Consider the following 14,276-nt stretch of genomic DNA (forward strand, 5'->3'; position numbering starts at 1 on the left):
CAGCATTTCAGCCCTTTCAAAACGTCTGTGCTTTGATTTCCTCTTGTAGTTGTGAACTGCTTCTTTCTGTGTTTCTGATACTCTCCCTGCCTCAGCACCTGTAGTCCAGGATTGGGTAGGTTAGTTACCTCTGTGAGAAGCCTCACAGGTAGCATAAGCCTCCCAGCCTGACCTTGGGGCTCGGTGACTGTTGCTGTGACCTGGGCGTCTAGCAGCAGATGAATAAAACTCACCCCTGCACTGAAGCCAAACCCAATTTTGTCCCATTGGGAGCTCACAGGAGGAACTTCTGTCTGCCTGTCAGTGTGGGCAGAGGCGGACGATAAGGGAAGGGCCTTGGGGGCCAGGCTGAGGGTGGATCTTATAGGGATACAGGAAGTCTGCTCTATTTCTGACTCTTCCCCCTTCTTCTCTCCATGACCGGGGGCAAGAACCCAAACTGGTCTGGGCAGTAGTTCGGTCTTCGCAAACCTGCGTCCCTGGTGCCTGTCTGGAGCCAGGCTGTGGGTGGGAATGTTACTCCCCTCTCTTTCTTCCATCTGCCACCCCTGGATGTCTGGATTCAGGATGTGTCCCTAGTGTCTAAGATTTTGATAGGAAACTTACAGAGGCTGATACTCCTCTACAAATCTTAACAGGACAGTAAGTCCCCTACATACGAACGAGTTCCATTCCAAGAGCGCATTCGTTAAGTCCAACGAAGTTAGCCTAGGTACCCAACTAACGCAGTCGACTATATAGTACTGCACTGTGATAGGTTTATAATACTTTTCATAAAAATAATACATAAAAAACAAACAAATACAAAGATAAAGAAAACATTTTTAAGCTTACAGTCCAGTACCTTGAAAAGTACAGTAGTGCAGTACAACAGCTGGCACACGGGCTGGCGTCGGGTGAGCAGGCAAGACGAGTTACTGACTGGAGGAGGGAGAGGAGGTGGGAGATGGTAGAGCTGAAGGATCGTCAGCAACAGGAGACGGAGGGCAAGCTGCAACTTCACTCACGCCTGACGCGGATGGAACGCACGTTTGCATCTTTGAAAGTTCGCAACTTGAAGGTTCGTATGTAGGGGACTTACTGTAAAAGCTTTTCAATGATGTGTTTCAAAACTGCAACAATGATGAACAGAGCAAGAAAACTGAAAACCTCAGGTTGCACGGTAGAATCACTAAGGCTTTGTCTTATGTTGCTACAGGTTGCTAAAGTGCTGTTAACCCAGTAGATGCTGTAGGTCCACCTACTCCCTTGGAACCTGTGGTTATCTCAGTGCCTTCCCAGCTCGCCTTACCTCCCGAACCTGCTCAGTTGTGCAAGTCAGAGCTGCATGTGTCTTCCCCACCAGCCGAACCTATATTGGCTGCCCTGAGACATCATCAGGCTCTAGCACCAAAAGTGCAGGCAGTGGGCACTCACCAAGGAGCAGCGGTGCAGGCAGTGGGCACTCACCAAGGAGCAGCGGTGCAGGCAGTGGGCACTCACCAAGGAGCAGCCTGACTTCTCCCGGGGTTGCCAAGTTGTCTCCAGATACCTACCATCCCAGTGTCTCTCCTTCGAGCAGTGAGGAATGCTATGATGCTGATGGATTCCATCAAAGTGGTTCAACCCCAAAGCGTCTAATAGATTCCTCTAGATCTGCCTCGGTGCTGACACACACAGGAAACAGTCTAAAGCACCCAGGTTCCAAAGAATCACTTAATTCTTCCACATCCAATGGAACAAGTGACGCTGACCATGTCGATGCACATGATATGACTGACGATAAAGCAGAGGCAGGGTCCATGGATGAGCACGAGAGGTTATCACACATTTCTTATCACAGGTTAGGCTTGGAATGGATCTTACTAAGGTAGTTCTATCAACAATTACTCTTGAGAGAAGCCCTCTTCTAGAAATATATGCAAACTTTTTGCACATCCAGACCTGCCTCTGAGTATCTGTGACCAGAAGGATCCCAGGGACCAAATGGTTCAGGTGGTCAAATGGTAGCTCTCAGACTTTCATGCAGGAAGCAAAGGATCCGTTGCCAAAAAGCCACACAACTGCATTTTGGGTGAGACCTTGCAGCCTCATGAGGCACTGCCAAATGACACTGGAGAGAACAGAGAGCTAGTTTTAGAGGCACTAGTTTCTTGAAACAGTATAACATTCGTGGCTGAGCAACTTTTCCGTCATCCACCCATCTCAGCCTTTTTTGCTGAGTGTTTTAACGAGAAGATGCAATCCAGCATTCATATATGGACCAGATGAAAATTTCGTGGGATGTTGATTGGCGTGCACAACATAGGGCAGGGCTGTGCCTTGTGTCTAGACTATGACAACTGTTAACATTCTCACATTCCCCAGTGGTTATGGAAGGCTTGTCCTTACAGCGCCATGGGTGGAGCTAGGAAGAGAATGCACATATCAATTGTTCCCAAACGAGCTATATGCAAATATCGTCTCCCATGCTACTCCTGCACAGAATTACCACTAAGATTTTTTCTTCTCCAAATGACAGCTCTTTTTGCTCACTTGAAGGGAAATGGAATGGTGTAAAATATGCAAAATACTCAACAGGGGGTCATACAGTCTTTACAGAGACCAAGAAGTTGCTGGTAATCAGGAGGGAAGTAGGTTGGAAGAACAGAACAGAGTATGAATCCCACTGCCTCTGCAAGGCTGTCTCTCTCTCGACCTAAACATCAGAGACGTTGATGCGGCCATTGAAGCAAGGCACAAGCGAGAAGAAAGACAAAGAGCAGAAGCCTGAGGAAGGAATAGAGAGAAATTCAGTGGGGGTCTAGGTTATTCACGAAGATGGAGAGCGTTGGCTTTATGGCGAACCACTACTGAAACTTCTTGATGCTTCTAAGCATTAGATTGGGAAATGCAGCAGCCTTACTTCGGGAGAACCTGTTCACTCCCTTCTTGCAGCAGGTCCAATCTCAGGGATATAGGCAGACCTCAGAGATATTGTGGGTTCGTTCCAGACCAGTGCAGTAAAGCGAGTCATACAAATTTTTGGTTTCCCAATGCATATGAGAGTTATGTTTACACTATCCTGTAGTCTGTCAAGCATGCAGTAGCATTATGTCTAAAAAGCAATGTACACGTCTTAATTAGAAAATACTTTATTGCTAAAAATGCTGTCATCTGAACCTTCAGTGAGTTGTAATCTGTCTGCGATAATAACATCAAAGATCACTGATCACAGATCACCATAACAAATTTAATAATAATGGAAAAGTTTGAACTGCTTCGAGAATTACTCACATGTGACACAGAGACACAGAGAGAACAAATGCTGTTGGAAAAATGGCACCCATAGACTTGCTTGACACAGGGTTGCCATAAACCTTCAATTTGTAAAAAAAAAAAAAAACAAAACCACAGTATCTGTGAAGAGCGATAAAGTGAAGCCCAATAAAATGAGGTCTGCCTGTACTGGACTTTCCAGCACAGATGTACAAGTAAAGTGAAAGCATCCCTGTTTTCCTCCTCTGTGGCAGTTACAATTTTGACTTCAGTCCTGAAGAAAAACTTCAGGTTTTGAAAATGTCTGCTCCCTCCCCAAACCCCACACCCTGGGAAGCGTTTCTAAACCCCAGTCTCAAAGTCCGCGCTCCAGTACTGCTGTTGAGGTGTGCAACAGCTGTTTCCTAGTTTGTATAATCTTAGGATGTACGTCTATGTATAATACGCCTAATGCCAGATTTTTCAGAAATATTCCATCTGCTATAAATGATTCCTCTGAGTTGTTTTTAGAAAACTAGTTCCATGTATTAAAATCAAGTGCTGGTCTCACCTATAATAACTTTAATTTTGGAATTGGACTATTATTAAATTGTGTCTAACCCTGGACTCCTGTTTAATTATACTCAGTGCTTCTTAAGGCTTCATAAATTTTTTAAAAAGGCAAATCAGTGCCTTACTGAACCGCTCACAGCCCTTCACTAGCGGTTCTTAGAGCAAAGCCCAGAATCCTTGCAAGGCCTCCTGGGTCCTGTGTGGTGCCATTCCCGCTGGCTCCCTATGCCCTATGCCTACCTTTCTGGGCTCCAGCAACTGGACCTCCTTCCATGCCTTGAACCCTCCAGGATGTCTCCATATCTAGGTCTCCCCATGTGCCTTTAAAGTGCCACCATCAGGCACCCCTGGAAAGTGGCTGGATTCAGATGCGTGTAGATTGCGCGCCTCATTTGAGGGGTTTAGGTGCATTTGTTTTGTAGGGGCCTGGTGTGTAGGTCTGTCTGTGAGTGTGGAGGGGTGAGGTGGGCATGTTGGAACCTGAAATCCTCGAAGGCCCGGAGAGAGGAATTCCGGTGAGTGAGGACAAGAGCTGGCTCCTGTGTGGGCCTCTGCAGCTCTAACTCATTCTCTGTTCCTCTGCTCTTAGGTGGAAGGGGGCATCGGTGAACTGGAACGGCTCAGACCCCATCCTGTGACCCTCCATGTGGGTGAGCCCCATGGCTCCAGCACACATCACTGGGAGTGACGGCTGAGCCCTGGGCCTCAGGGACAAGTCTGGGCCAGCACCTGGGCCGGCACTGCTGCAGAAGCGTCCAGAACCTCCCTGCCTCTTCCATGAAGGGCCTGCCCAGGACTGTGCTGTGGACCCAGAGTGCTGCTGTGCAGCCCCTCCCAGCTGAGCGGTGACTGCCAAGGCCTGGAAGGAGGCTGGTGGGGCCTCTGCTGCCTTTTCTCTGCATCCCTCCCTCGCTCTCTGTGGGGCCGGCCCCTCGCCAAGCCTCTGATATGGTCGGCCCGGGACCCTGGGCACTCGTTATTTCTGATGGTTGGCTTTCTATAAAACAGGAGTCAAACCCATGCTGAGGGCCGAACCTCATTTGTTCTGTTGCCGCAAATGGAAGCATGAGGCCTGGCCGGCTCATGGCTGGGGCGGGGATGGTGATGGGTGGAGGGGCCCCAGAGCCCCGGAGACCTGTGGGCTAATCGTCACCTAACGAGGGTCTCTGCAGGCCAACCATGCCCTCTGGCCCACTGGTGTCCCTGGCTGGGCTTCTGGTTTGGCCTGGCTTCTGTGGATCAGCCCCAGGTCTAAGACACCAGGCTGCGAAAGCTGTGCCGACCTGGAGACACTCAGGCTCCCTGGGAGCCCATCTTGGGGCCGACCTGGATCTCTGCGAGGCCCCATGAGGACGGTCGTGTGGACCTGGAGGGCAGGCTACACCTGGCCAAGCAGATACGAGGAAAAGAACCTTTCAGGGAGGGACCTCCTGGCCAGGGAGAACAACGAGGTGAGGATGAGAAGAGGGACTGAGTGGGCCCCCGTGTGGCTGCAGTGGGGCGTGTGCGGAGAGAACTGGCTGAGCTGCTCCCGTGGGCAGAGCCTGTGGAGACCCTCGCATTCCAGACTGAGGGTAGGATAGGTGGGAAGGGGGAAAACTCCGTAATCACTTGTGAAGGGAAAATTGTACTCGGAGCCTCCTTCGTTCCAACAATTTATATCCAACGGATTCCAAAAAGGAATACGAGCAAGTATAGAAACACAGTGGGAGGCTGGTGAAGAAGAAAGACCAGAGAGAGAGTTTTGTCAAAAACAGAAGCTGGGGGCCCCTCTGCAGTGGCTCCCAACGATGGACTGAGCGAGGGCGCCCAGTGGTAGGGCACGGCCTCCAGGAACCTCTGTCACCTGTCTGTCCACATGGGAGTCACATCATGGCGGAGCCACATCCAGGGCCCACCCTGCTGTGCCCCGTGGGTGCTTGGCTGGGACTCTGAGTGGGGCCCGCAGAGGTGGGTGTTTACACGTGGCGACCTGGGCACGCACTCCTCCCTCATGTGCCCTGACCCAGGGAGAATCGTAGTCACTGCACGGCAGCCAGTCCCCAGCCTCCGTGCACCCCCTTGGGCTCAGAACACAAGCAGCTCGGGGGCCGTGCTCCCCGGCAGTGCTGGCTAAAGGGAGACCCCCTCCTCTTTAAGGGCCAGGCATGGAGGGGGCAAAGCTGGCATTTGGTGGTGACAACTAAAGAGCCTGTTTTGTGCTCTCGTGAGCTGGGTGAGAAGAGCAGTGGTCGGACTGTGGGTCTTTGGGGAGCGGCAGGGAAGAGCTGGCAGAGGGCGCTTTGTCCGGGCCCCCGTGGAGTTTGCTGCATGAACTCCAGTGGCCATTCACAGCAGGCGTCCAGCAGAAACGCTTCCTATATGTCCCTGAAATGTTTATGCGTTTGTTTTCCTTGGCCAGGATCGGGCCTCTCCAGCTGAGCGACCGGGTGGAGGAAGTCGGTTTCCCTGCAGTGGCCTTGTTTATCAGCCTGGGAAGGAAAAGTGTGTCTTTTCAATAAAACACTTAACCTCCTGACCAGGGTGCCATGGGCGGAGCTGGAGAAATCAAAATATTCCCAGCGTTGCTTGGGAAGACCAGTTGCAACAAATTACAAAAGCACTTTTCTAGAAGCCAAGACATAGGTACGTGTGCAGCAGGACGTCCCTTGCCTGGGACTTTTCTGGGAAGGAAGATGAGCGAAGCCCAGCACCGCCCTCTCCCAGGTCCACAAGTCAGAATGAGCCCACGGTACCACTGCCAAACCTACCAGAATGAGATGCAGGCCCTGCTTCCTCACACGTGGTGCTCTCCTGGGCTGCGTGGTTTTCTAAGGAGACTGTGGGTAGTCTTCAGAGGGCCCATAGCCCGCCCCGCCCCACCCCGCCGCCAAATTAAATTAAAATCTTTGTGTACATGTACAGTTGTGTAATTTTCTGGGGAGAGAGTCTACAGCCTACCTCATGGCCTTGATCTTGGAACAACACCCCTCTCTTTTCCCCCAGAAGGTTAAGAACCATATCCTAGGGTCGAGTGGCCTCTCACAGACTGAACCTGGGCTTGACTGTTCTCTCTCTCTGGCCGCCTCATGCACGGGGGAGCCGGTTTATTGAACACGCAGACCTCAGTGGGATGTGAGCAGGAAGCAGCTTTATTCTTTCTTATTGCAGTTGGCTCCCTGTATCCGTGGGTTCTGCAAACTATGGGATTTGAGCATCCTCGGAATTTGGTATCCTTGGTGCAGCCTGGAACCAATCCCCCTTGGAGACCGAGGGACGTCTGTATTTCCCCGTGGATTCTCTTTCTCTAGATGGTTCATTTCTTTGTTTCTGGATGAAAGAGTAAGCCAATTCCACTGCCCTTCCGGCAGTGTGAACGGAAGTTGCTGATGGCAAACACCCAACTCCACTCTCACCACTGGAAAGATCCTCCTCCCCCTGTTCTTGTGGGGGACCTCCCACCCATAGGGGCCTCTCCTGAGTCAGGTGACTCGTCCTCAAGCTGGTGCTAATGGGGGCTCCCAGCACCTGCCCCCATCCAGCTTCCGGTGGAGTCAACCTCCCTCCTCCCCTTTTAAAAAGACGGGGGTCTTCCTTCCACAGGATCCACGTTTGAACCACGCAAAGCACCGACACGTCTTTGCCTCCCCAGTTCTGGAAGTCAGACCTTCCCACCTCATGCCGCCTGTCTGCCCAGCCACCCATCGGGAGCAGTGACATGTCCTCGTCCCCAGGTGGGAGTCAGGGATCGTCCCACACTGCAGGGCACACATGGCAGGCTTTCGAGGAGTTTTCTTGAAGCCTCCCTCGCTTGGCTTAAGGAGAGGAGATGCTCCACTAGGAGGCAGTGGGGAAGGGGATCCCAGCACACGGATGCCTCTCTCCAAGGAAGCCCTCACCAACTGCTGGCCTCTTCCACTGCCAGCCCAGTGCTTCCTCACCTTCTCGCGTGGCTAGAGGGCGTGATGGGTGCGCCAACCTTGGCAGGACCATTTCCACCCTCCTCTGTAAGTTCTACATGGTTGCAGCACAGGTAAGAAGAAGAGTTTCCAGTAGAGCTGCGAGAATTCCCTGGGGGCCAGAGCTGGGACAGGGCTCGGAGGGGCATTTGGGGAAATCCTAAGGTAGGGTTGCGTCCAGATTCCACCTGACTGCTCCCCAGGGTCTCCCGTGTCTGAGCCGGAAGGGAAGTCAGGGGCCGGGGCTGGGGCCTAACCCATCAGAGGCACTGCTGGTGGAAGAGGGGGCAGCAGTGGGCCCAGGCTTCTGGGAGGGCCGGGAGCGGTGAGGGGCAAGTCTTGGGAGCTCTGCCCTGGGGCTTGCGATTTTGTGGGGTGACAGTTTGGAAACTCAGAAGTCTTCCCCATAATGAAGAGGTACCGAAGGAACAAGCAAGAGGAGTGCCGTATAGACACAAGGGAAGAAGCTGCATTGGGACCAGAGGGCCTGAGTTTAGTCCCGACTCACCACTTCCTGCCTGTGTAGCCGTGAGCACGTGACATAAGCTCTCTGGACCTCAGTTTCCTCATCGGCAAAATGAAATCCCCCACTTCCACCCCCGCAATAAGTCCGTAATGAGGATGAGGTGAGTCCATACAGTGTGAGCACGAGGAATAGGGCCTGCACATCACAAGGTCTTGGTAAGTGTTCGCTCTTAATATTTCCAGCATGGGCTAGAAGGGACTCCTCGGTGCAGCGTCTAACCTGGACCTTGAAGGGTTTCGACAGTGGAGAATTGGATGGAAGTTCATTCCAGCTGAAAGGAACGGTGAGAGCCAAGAGACCATCAAAGTCCAGGATGTCTTTTTGTCTCATCGGGGGCGACCCGAGAGTGGGAGGGTTAGGACAGGAGGCAGAGTCGGTGAAGGACTTAGACGGTGGGCCCTGAGGCTGGGACATTTCCTCCGGAGACAAGGACTGCTCAGAGCTTTCCTTCAGACCTCTCTCCTGGGCAGGGGAGTGGGTGTGCAGCAGAGGCAGGGAGCACATCGAAGGGCTACTGTGGTGCTCCCAGGGAGGACAGTACTAGTGGAGAGGCAAGGAGGGGATGGAGGTGACGCATGCTGATGACCTTTGCTGCCAGAGGCCCCATGGACCATCCTCACTGGCCACTGATTCCTTTCGGGATCCTGACCCTTGCAGGAGGCAAGGAGGCTGCTGAGTCCTTTTGCAGGTATTTCTCTCCACCCACCAGAGTCCTCCTCGCTCCCTAATCACGCCCTAATCCTCACGGGGCTGTGGGAGCTGGAATTACCAGGCAAAAATGCCAGGCATTTGCGATAATGGGGATTGCTTAATGCAGGACGAGGGGTGGGCTGGCGGTGGGGGGGCGGGTGGCAGGCAGGCTGCGCTGGGTTTGTGGCGTACCCCTCCAGCGCCCACACGTTGCTGGGGATGCTGCTCCGGCAGACCTGCTCTGCATGACACAGGCAGCAGTACCCCCCTGGCTGGGCGCTCAGTCTGCCTTTCCGCCCCTCCTTCCAGGCCACTTCAGTGTCGTGGTGCTTCATCCCACTGTCCGGCCCACATTCCCACATCCTGTTCCCCAGGAAGTCACTGAAAGCCCTCTCTTTACAGATGGGGAAACTGACCAGATAGCAGTCTGTAGTTAATAGCCCTCCTAGGACGTTTCTCCTTCACGGGGGCCTCTTGGAGACCAGACCACCAGCGTGGTCTTTGGATGGAAGGGAATACAGCTGATGGGGAGGCTGTACGGTGGGGGGATGATTCTAACCCGCCTCTAATCCCGTCTCCGCCTCTCCCTTCTCCAGCTCCGTGTACTCCCCACTCCAGACCATAGCAGCTGCTTCCCTGGTGAGCCCCTCACTGCCCGAGGCCTTCACAGGTGCTGTTTGCTGCACCTGGGCCCCTGCCCTCCGGCTCCTCGTGTCCATCTGTCAAATACTACCTGTCCCTCAAGGTCTGTCTCTAAGGGCCCTCCTCTAGGAAGCCCTCCTAGATTACCTGGCTGAGTGCCCTTGATCAGCTCCTCTCTCACAAGCCCAGCTCCCAGTGAGTGGGTGCCGGTCACACAGCTACCGGTTTCCCCCTTTACTCTGTGTGTGTGTGTGTGTGTGTGTGTGTGTGTGTGTGTGCGTGCGTGGCAGGGGCCACCTGGTCTTCCCTCTCTCCCTTGTCCCCGCCACCAACCGGTACCAGTCCCATCATGGGGAGATGAAACTCAAGGTTCATTCCCCTCTTTGAAGAAGCCCCTTCAGGCCTACATCTGCCCCCTCCCTTCACCCCCTGCCCCACCTCCGGGCGTAAAGCCCCAGTCACTGGGTGTCTGACTGGGGAGGTGCTGCCTGAGGTCTCTAAACCGTTGAGTTGGCTGTGGTTTTGAGATTAAACCTGGCGCCTTTCCCGTGGCCTCTGATAAGGGTGATCCTGGGTGCTTATCTCGCAAGTTCTGTTTTAAGGCCTGCTGACATCTGCGAGGCTCAGCAAAGTCCCACCTCCCTGTGGAGTGGAGCCCTGGGGGATAAGTGCCAACCTCCCCTCCCCCATCTCCTTGTGCCCTGCTGGGCCACCCAGGGTAGGCACTCTCAGAGCACTAGGGACACTGGGCCCTGCCCCCTCTGCCCCACCCCTCCCCTGCCCTAGCACAGGGGCCGAAACTGAGGGGGTGCTATTAATAATTACATGAGGACAGTTGTGTCAACAGACTGTGCTGTGTGTGGGAACCTTAGTCTAAGGAAGGATTGTTCCATTATTGATTGATCTCCTGGCACCCTATTCTCCGAACTCCTGGGCTCAGATCCTTCTTGGATTTTACTGGGGGCATAGGGCTCAGAGGAGGGAACTTGTATGGATGGGAGCAGTTAGGCAGGCTTCTTGGAGAGGGAGGATTGAAGCCTGACCCTGAAGGAGGGTAGGGAAGCAGGAGGGGCAGAGGCACTCCAGGCGGGATGGGCGGGGACAGAGCTGCCAGGGGAAGGGGCCTGGGGAGTCTGGGGTGCCAGGAAGATGGAGCATATTAGGGCTGGATCCTGAAGGGCTTTGCATGTCAAGCAAAGGAGACTGAGCTGCCTCTGTGAGCCCTGGGGAGCCATGGGGGGTTTCAGAGCAGGGCTGTTTTAGAAGACTCAGACTGCAACAGTGTGGAGGGCGGCTCAGAGAAAAGATGCCAGCTTCCGAGCTAGGGCCATGGAGAGGAGGAGTAGGTGGGCGATACCCTGTGTTTTAGTGATTCAGCCTGGGGAGCAAGGTGGGACCCCATGGGCCTGGAGTCAAGGCCCCTCTCTCCCCTGCTTCCTGGAAGGCAGATCTCGGCCCTGAGTAACCATTCCCTCTGTGTGCTCCCCTGTCGGCAGTGGCGGCTGCAGCTCTCCCGGGAACAGTCTTTGCAAAACATCCCTAGCTCCTGATGAAGGCTTCCTCAGTCTCCTGCCTTGGCAAACCGTGAAGGAGGGGGCCTCAATGCGAGGAAGTGCCCGAGCCTTTGTTCTGGCCCCAGCCACGGCTAGACCCACTGCCCATTGTTTATAAAACTGTTGGTGACCTTGGGACCAGCTGGCTCCCTTGGGCCTGGCCACCTCCAAGTGCACATGGAAGACAGCCAGTCTGGCAAGATGGTTCTCAGCCCCTCGGTGGCCTTGGGGAGGGCTTCTGCCATGGGGTGCCTCGGGGCCCCATTTGTGTTCTCAGAGTCTGAAAGCCCCAGCTCTGGCCATCTGGGGTGTCGGTGGATTTTCTGGAAACTGCTCATCTCTTGAGGACCAGGAATTTCTCAGACAGGAAGGCAAAGAGAGCTCCCAGTCCCTGGTCCCAAGTTCATGCTTCCTCCACATCTGCTGCTGTCGGGGCCCTGGCTCTCCTGGACCTGTAGGTCAGAAGGCCCAAGTCTATGCACCTACTGTTCTCTCTCCAGGTTTGGGGGATCCTTGCTGCACCCACCATGAGGTGTGAGCTGTGAGAAAGGGGCCCGGACAGCTTGACTATTTGGGTTTAGATCTTAGCTCCAACGTCTCAGTTGCGTCACCTAAGTTACAAAACAAGCAGACAAAATTAAAACTTGTCTGAACCCCAGATTCCCTACCTGTAAAATGGGAATAATCATACCCCGTGCCTCTGAAGGTTGGTGTGAGGAGTACGTGTACAATGCTTGGAACAGGGCCTAGCACCCAGTCTGGGCCCAGGAGTTGCTGGCTCTTTTACTGGGAGCTGGATGGGAGGCCACAGGAATTGGGGTGGGTCTGACTCGAGGCCCACTGGACCTTAGCCTGTCCACTGACCGCTGGAGGTCAGTCCCTCTCCCCCTACCTTTCCAAACCCACCCCCAGGTGGCTGTCCCTCCTCTCCTTTCCCCAGCTCTTACCAGGCCCCATAGCTGCTCCTGAGTTAGATAGAGAAATGTCTTCCTCTCTGGTTGCCCCTGTAAGGCCCTCCCTCCCCACTCTAGGCTTTGGTCCCCTGTTTGTGAAATGAGGCAGCTGGGTGGTGTGGCCCTAGGCAGCTGGGCCCACACTCTCAGCAGGGACCACTCCTGAGTCGAGGGCTCCAGTGGCAGGCACCGTGGGCAGCACTTGATCATGTCCCTCAAACCTCCCGCTTCCAGGTGAGAAAACTGAGTCTCAGGGCACCAAGGCACTTGGCCAGGGCCCCAGGCAGACTGATGGCAGGTGCCAAGCCTTCCTATTTGCTCTCCTGCTTCCTGGAAGGTTAAGCAGGGAGGAAGAGAGGGTGGGGCTTCCTGGAACCCCTCCTCTCCTATCTTCCCTTACTTCCTCCCCAGTCGCCAGCCCAGGCCTGAAATTCTGGGGGCTCTGGAAACATCTGCAAGTGTCCTGGTTTCTACACCGGCAAGCGCTTGTGTGGGAGCCCAGCCTTTCCTTCAATTCAGGCTCCAGACTTCTCCCCTGGAGCAAACTGGAGAGAAGGATGGTTCAGAGCCCCCGTTTTGGCCCAGACCAGAAGGAAGCCTGGCTGGCCAAGACGGGAGCAGCCGTCCAGCTCCAGCGTCTCCGGCAAACCCCACTTCCTCTTGCCCCAACCCCTGATGGCTTTGGCAATCGCAGAAAACGCCAAGCACTTTTGTCTTTCTTCCCTGCTAACGCAGACACACTCTGGCTTTATTTATCTAAAGGTTTTCCATTTCCTTTTCTGGGAAGTCATCAGGGTCCTACACGTCCCTTGCATCACAAAGGAGGCTGGGAAGAGAGGGTGTGTCCTGTGTCACCCTGGGAAGAGCAAGTGAGGAACACTGGGGACCCAGTCCCCAGGTGACCCCACTGTGCTCTACCTGACCCCTCTTCAGGCCGAGATGACAACTCGGGTTGGCCTTTCGTAGGAACATCCCCGTTTACAGGTGAAGGGCCTCGGGAGGGGGCAGTGACTTCCCAAGGCCTCCTGGAACAAGGCTGACCAAGCCTCTCTTCCCCCTGGGTCCTGTCTGTGGCTGTACCCACAGTCATGTTCAGAGGCCTAACTGTCTGAGCTCCTCGCTCAGCCCCAGCTCCCGCCCGCACTGGCCTGGAGCTCTCTGAGGGCAGAGCCTCTCCACCCGCAGCATGGGTGCTCCCTGAGCAGGCAGGGCCCACGCCTCTCCCTCTGCACCAACCCGGACAGGAAGCAGAGATTCAGGCTGTGAGGAGAAGATAGACTCACGCAGGATGTCCCGGGCATGAGGTGGGGGGGGGGCTACGCCATCCTACCTCCACCAGCCCCTCTCTGAGGGTCTGAGCCAGCAGTGGAGAGAGAGGCAGTGGGGAACCTCTCCACCTCTGCCGTGGCTGGAAGCCCACCCCATCCCATCTCCCCTTCTGCTTGGACTTTCCTCTCCCCAGACCACTTCTCTTCCTTTACATAAACAAATTTGTCTGCCATGTCCCCTCCTCCAGGAAGCCTCTCCTGATTATTGGGAAGAGGTGGGGCTCTTCCGCTGCCCACATAGCCACCTCACCCCTTCCTGAGGCTCAGGCCTGGGCCCTTAGCTGCCCTCCCCTGAACACTCAGGGCTGCATGGTGAAGCATCAGAACCCCAGGTTTCCCTCTGTTGTCAGGGGCCCTTGAGCCAGCTAGTGTCTGAGCCACTAGGTGGTGGAAGAATGGTCTCCTATGGGCATTGACCGTGGCGCTGGCCCAGGCTTGGCACAAGGAGCACTGTGTTATCTAAACTGTGAATGTCCATCAGGGATACACCCCATGGAGGTGCACAGGCTCAGTCCATCTCACAGAAAGGCCCACTGTGCCCCTAAAACACAGCCTGTTTCTCAAATCTCCTGATGGTAAGATCTGCTCGATCAGTTCCCTGGGCAGCCAGAATCAGGGAAAGGACTTTCTCCTGATGACAGACAGCTGTCTCTGTTGTCACAGAGTAAGAGTTGGTAAACACTTCTTTCTTTTCTCGCCATGGCTTACAGGAAGCTCAGACGGAAAGTGATATTCAATTGCAATCTCTCGCCCATATCATGAGAAGTTTCCTTCCTTTTCGTGTTTTTATTTTAACTAGATTGTGATCAGGAGTTTATTTTGGTAATTCAGCCCCTTGCTGTTCAGAGTCCTGAGAC

The 14,276-nt window shown here is 54.3% G+C and overlaps 1 protein-coding gene and 1 pseudogene across 2 annotated transcripts in view; both read left to right on the top strand.

Moving 5' to 3' along the window:
- MINDY4 (MINDY lysine 48 deubiquitinase 4) overlaps window positions 1–4,814 on the top strand; it is a 113,784-nt gene extending 108,970 nt beyond the window's left edge. The window contains exon 18 of one of the 2 annotated variants that reach the window (XM_029233195.1): window positions 4,379–4,809. In XM_029233195.1, the coding sequence (XP_029089028.1) occupies window positions 4,379–4,427 (49 nt within the window). In that variant the 3' untranslated portion in view covers window positions 4,428–4,809. Of the gene's footprint in view, window positions 1–4,378 lie in introns of both variants that reach the window. The other variant, XM_029233196.1, reaches the window with a different exon arrangement.
- On the top strand, window positions 798–2,861 carry LOC114901463 (annotated as a pseudogene).
- Window positions 4,815–14,276: the final 9,462 nt, after the last annotated feature.

Source organism: Monodon monoceros, unplaced genomic scaffold, assembly GCF_005190385.1.
Source record: "Monodon monoceros isolate NGI ecotype Baffin Bay Population unplaced genomic scaffold, NGI_Narwhal_1 Super_Scaffold_2, whole genome shotgun sequence".
Classification (NCBI taxonomy): Eukaryota; Metazoa; Chordata; class Mammalia; order Artiodactyla; family Monodontidae; genus Monodon; species Monodon monoceros.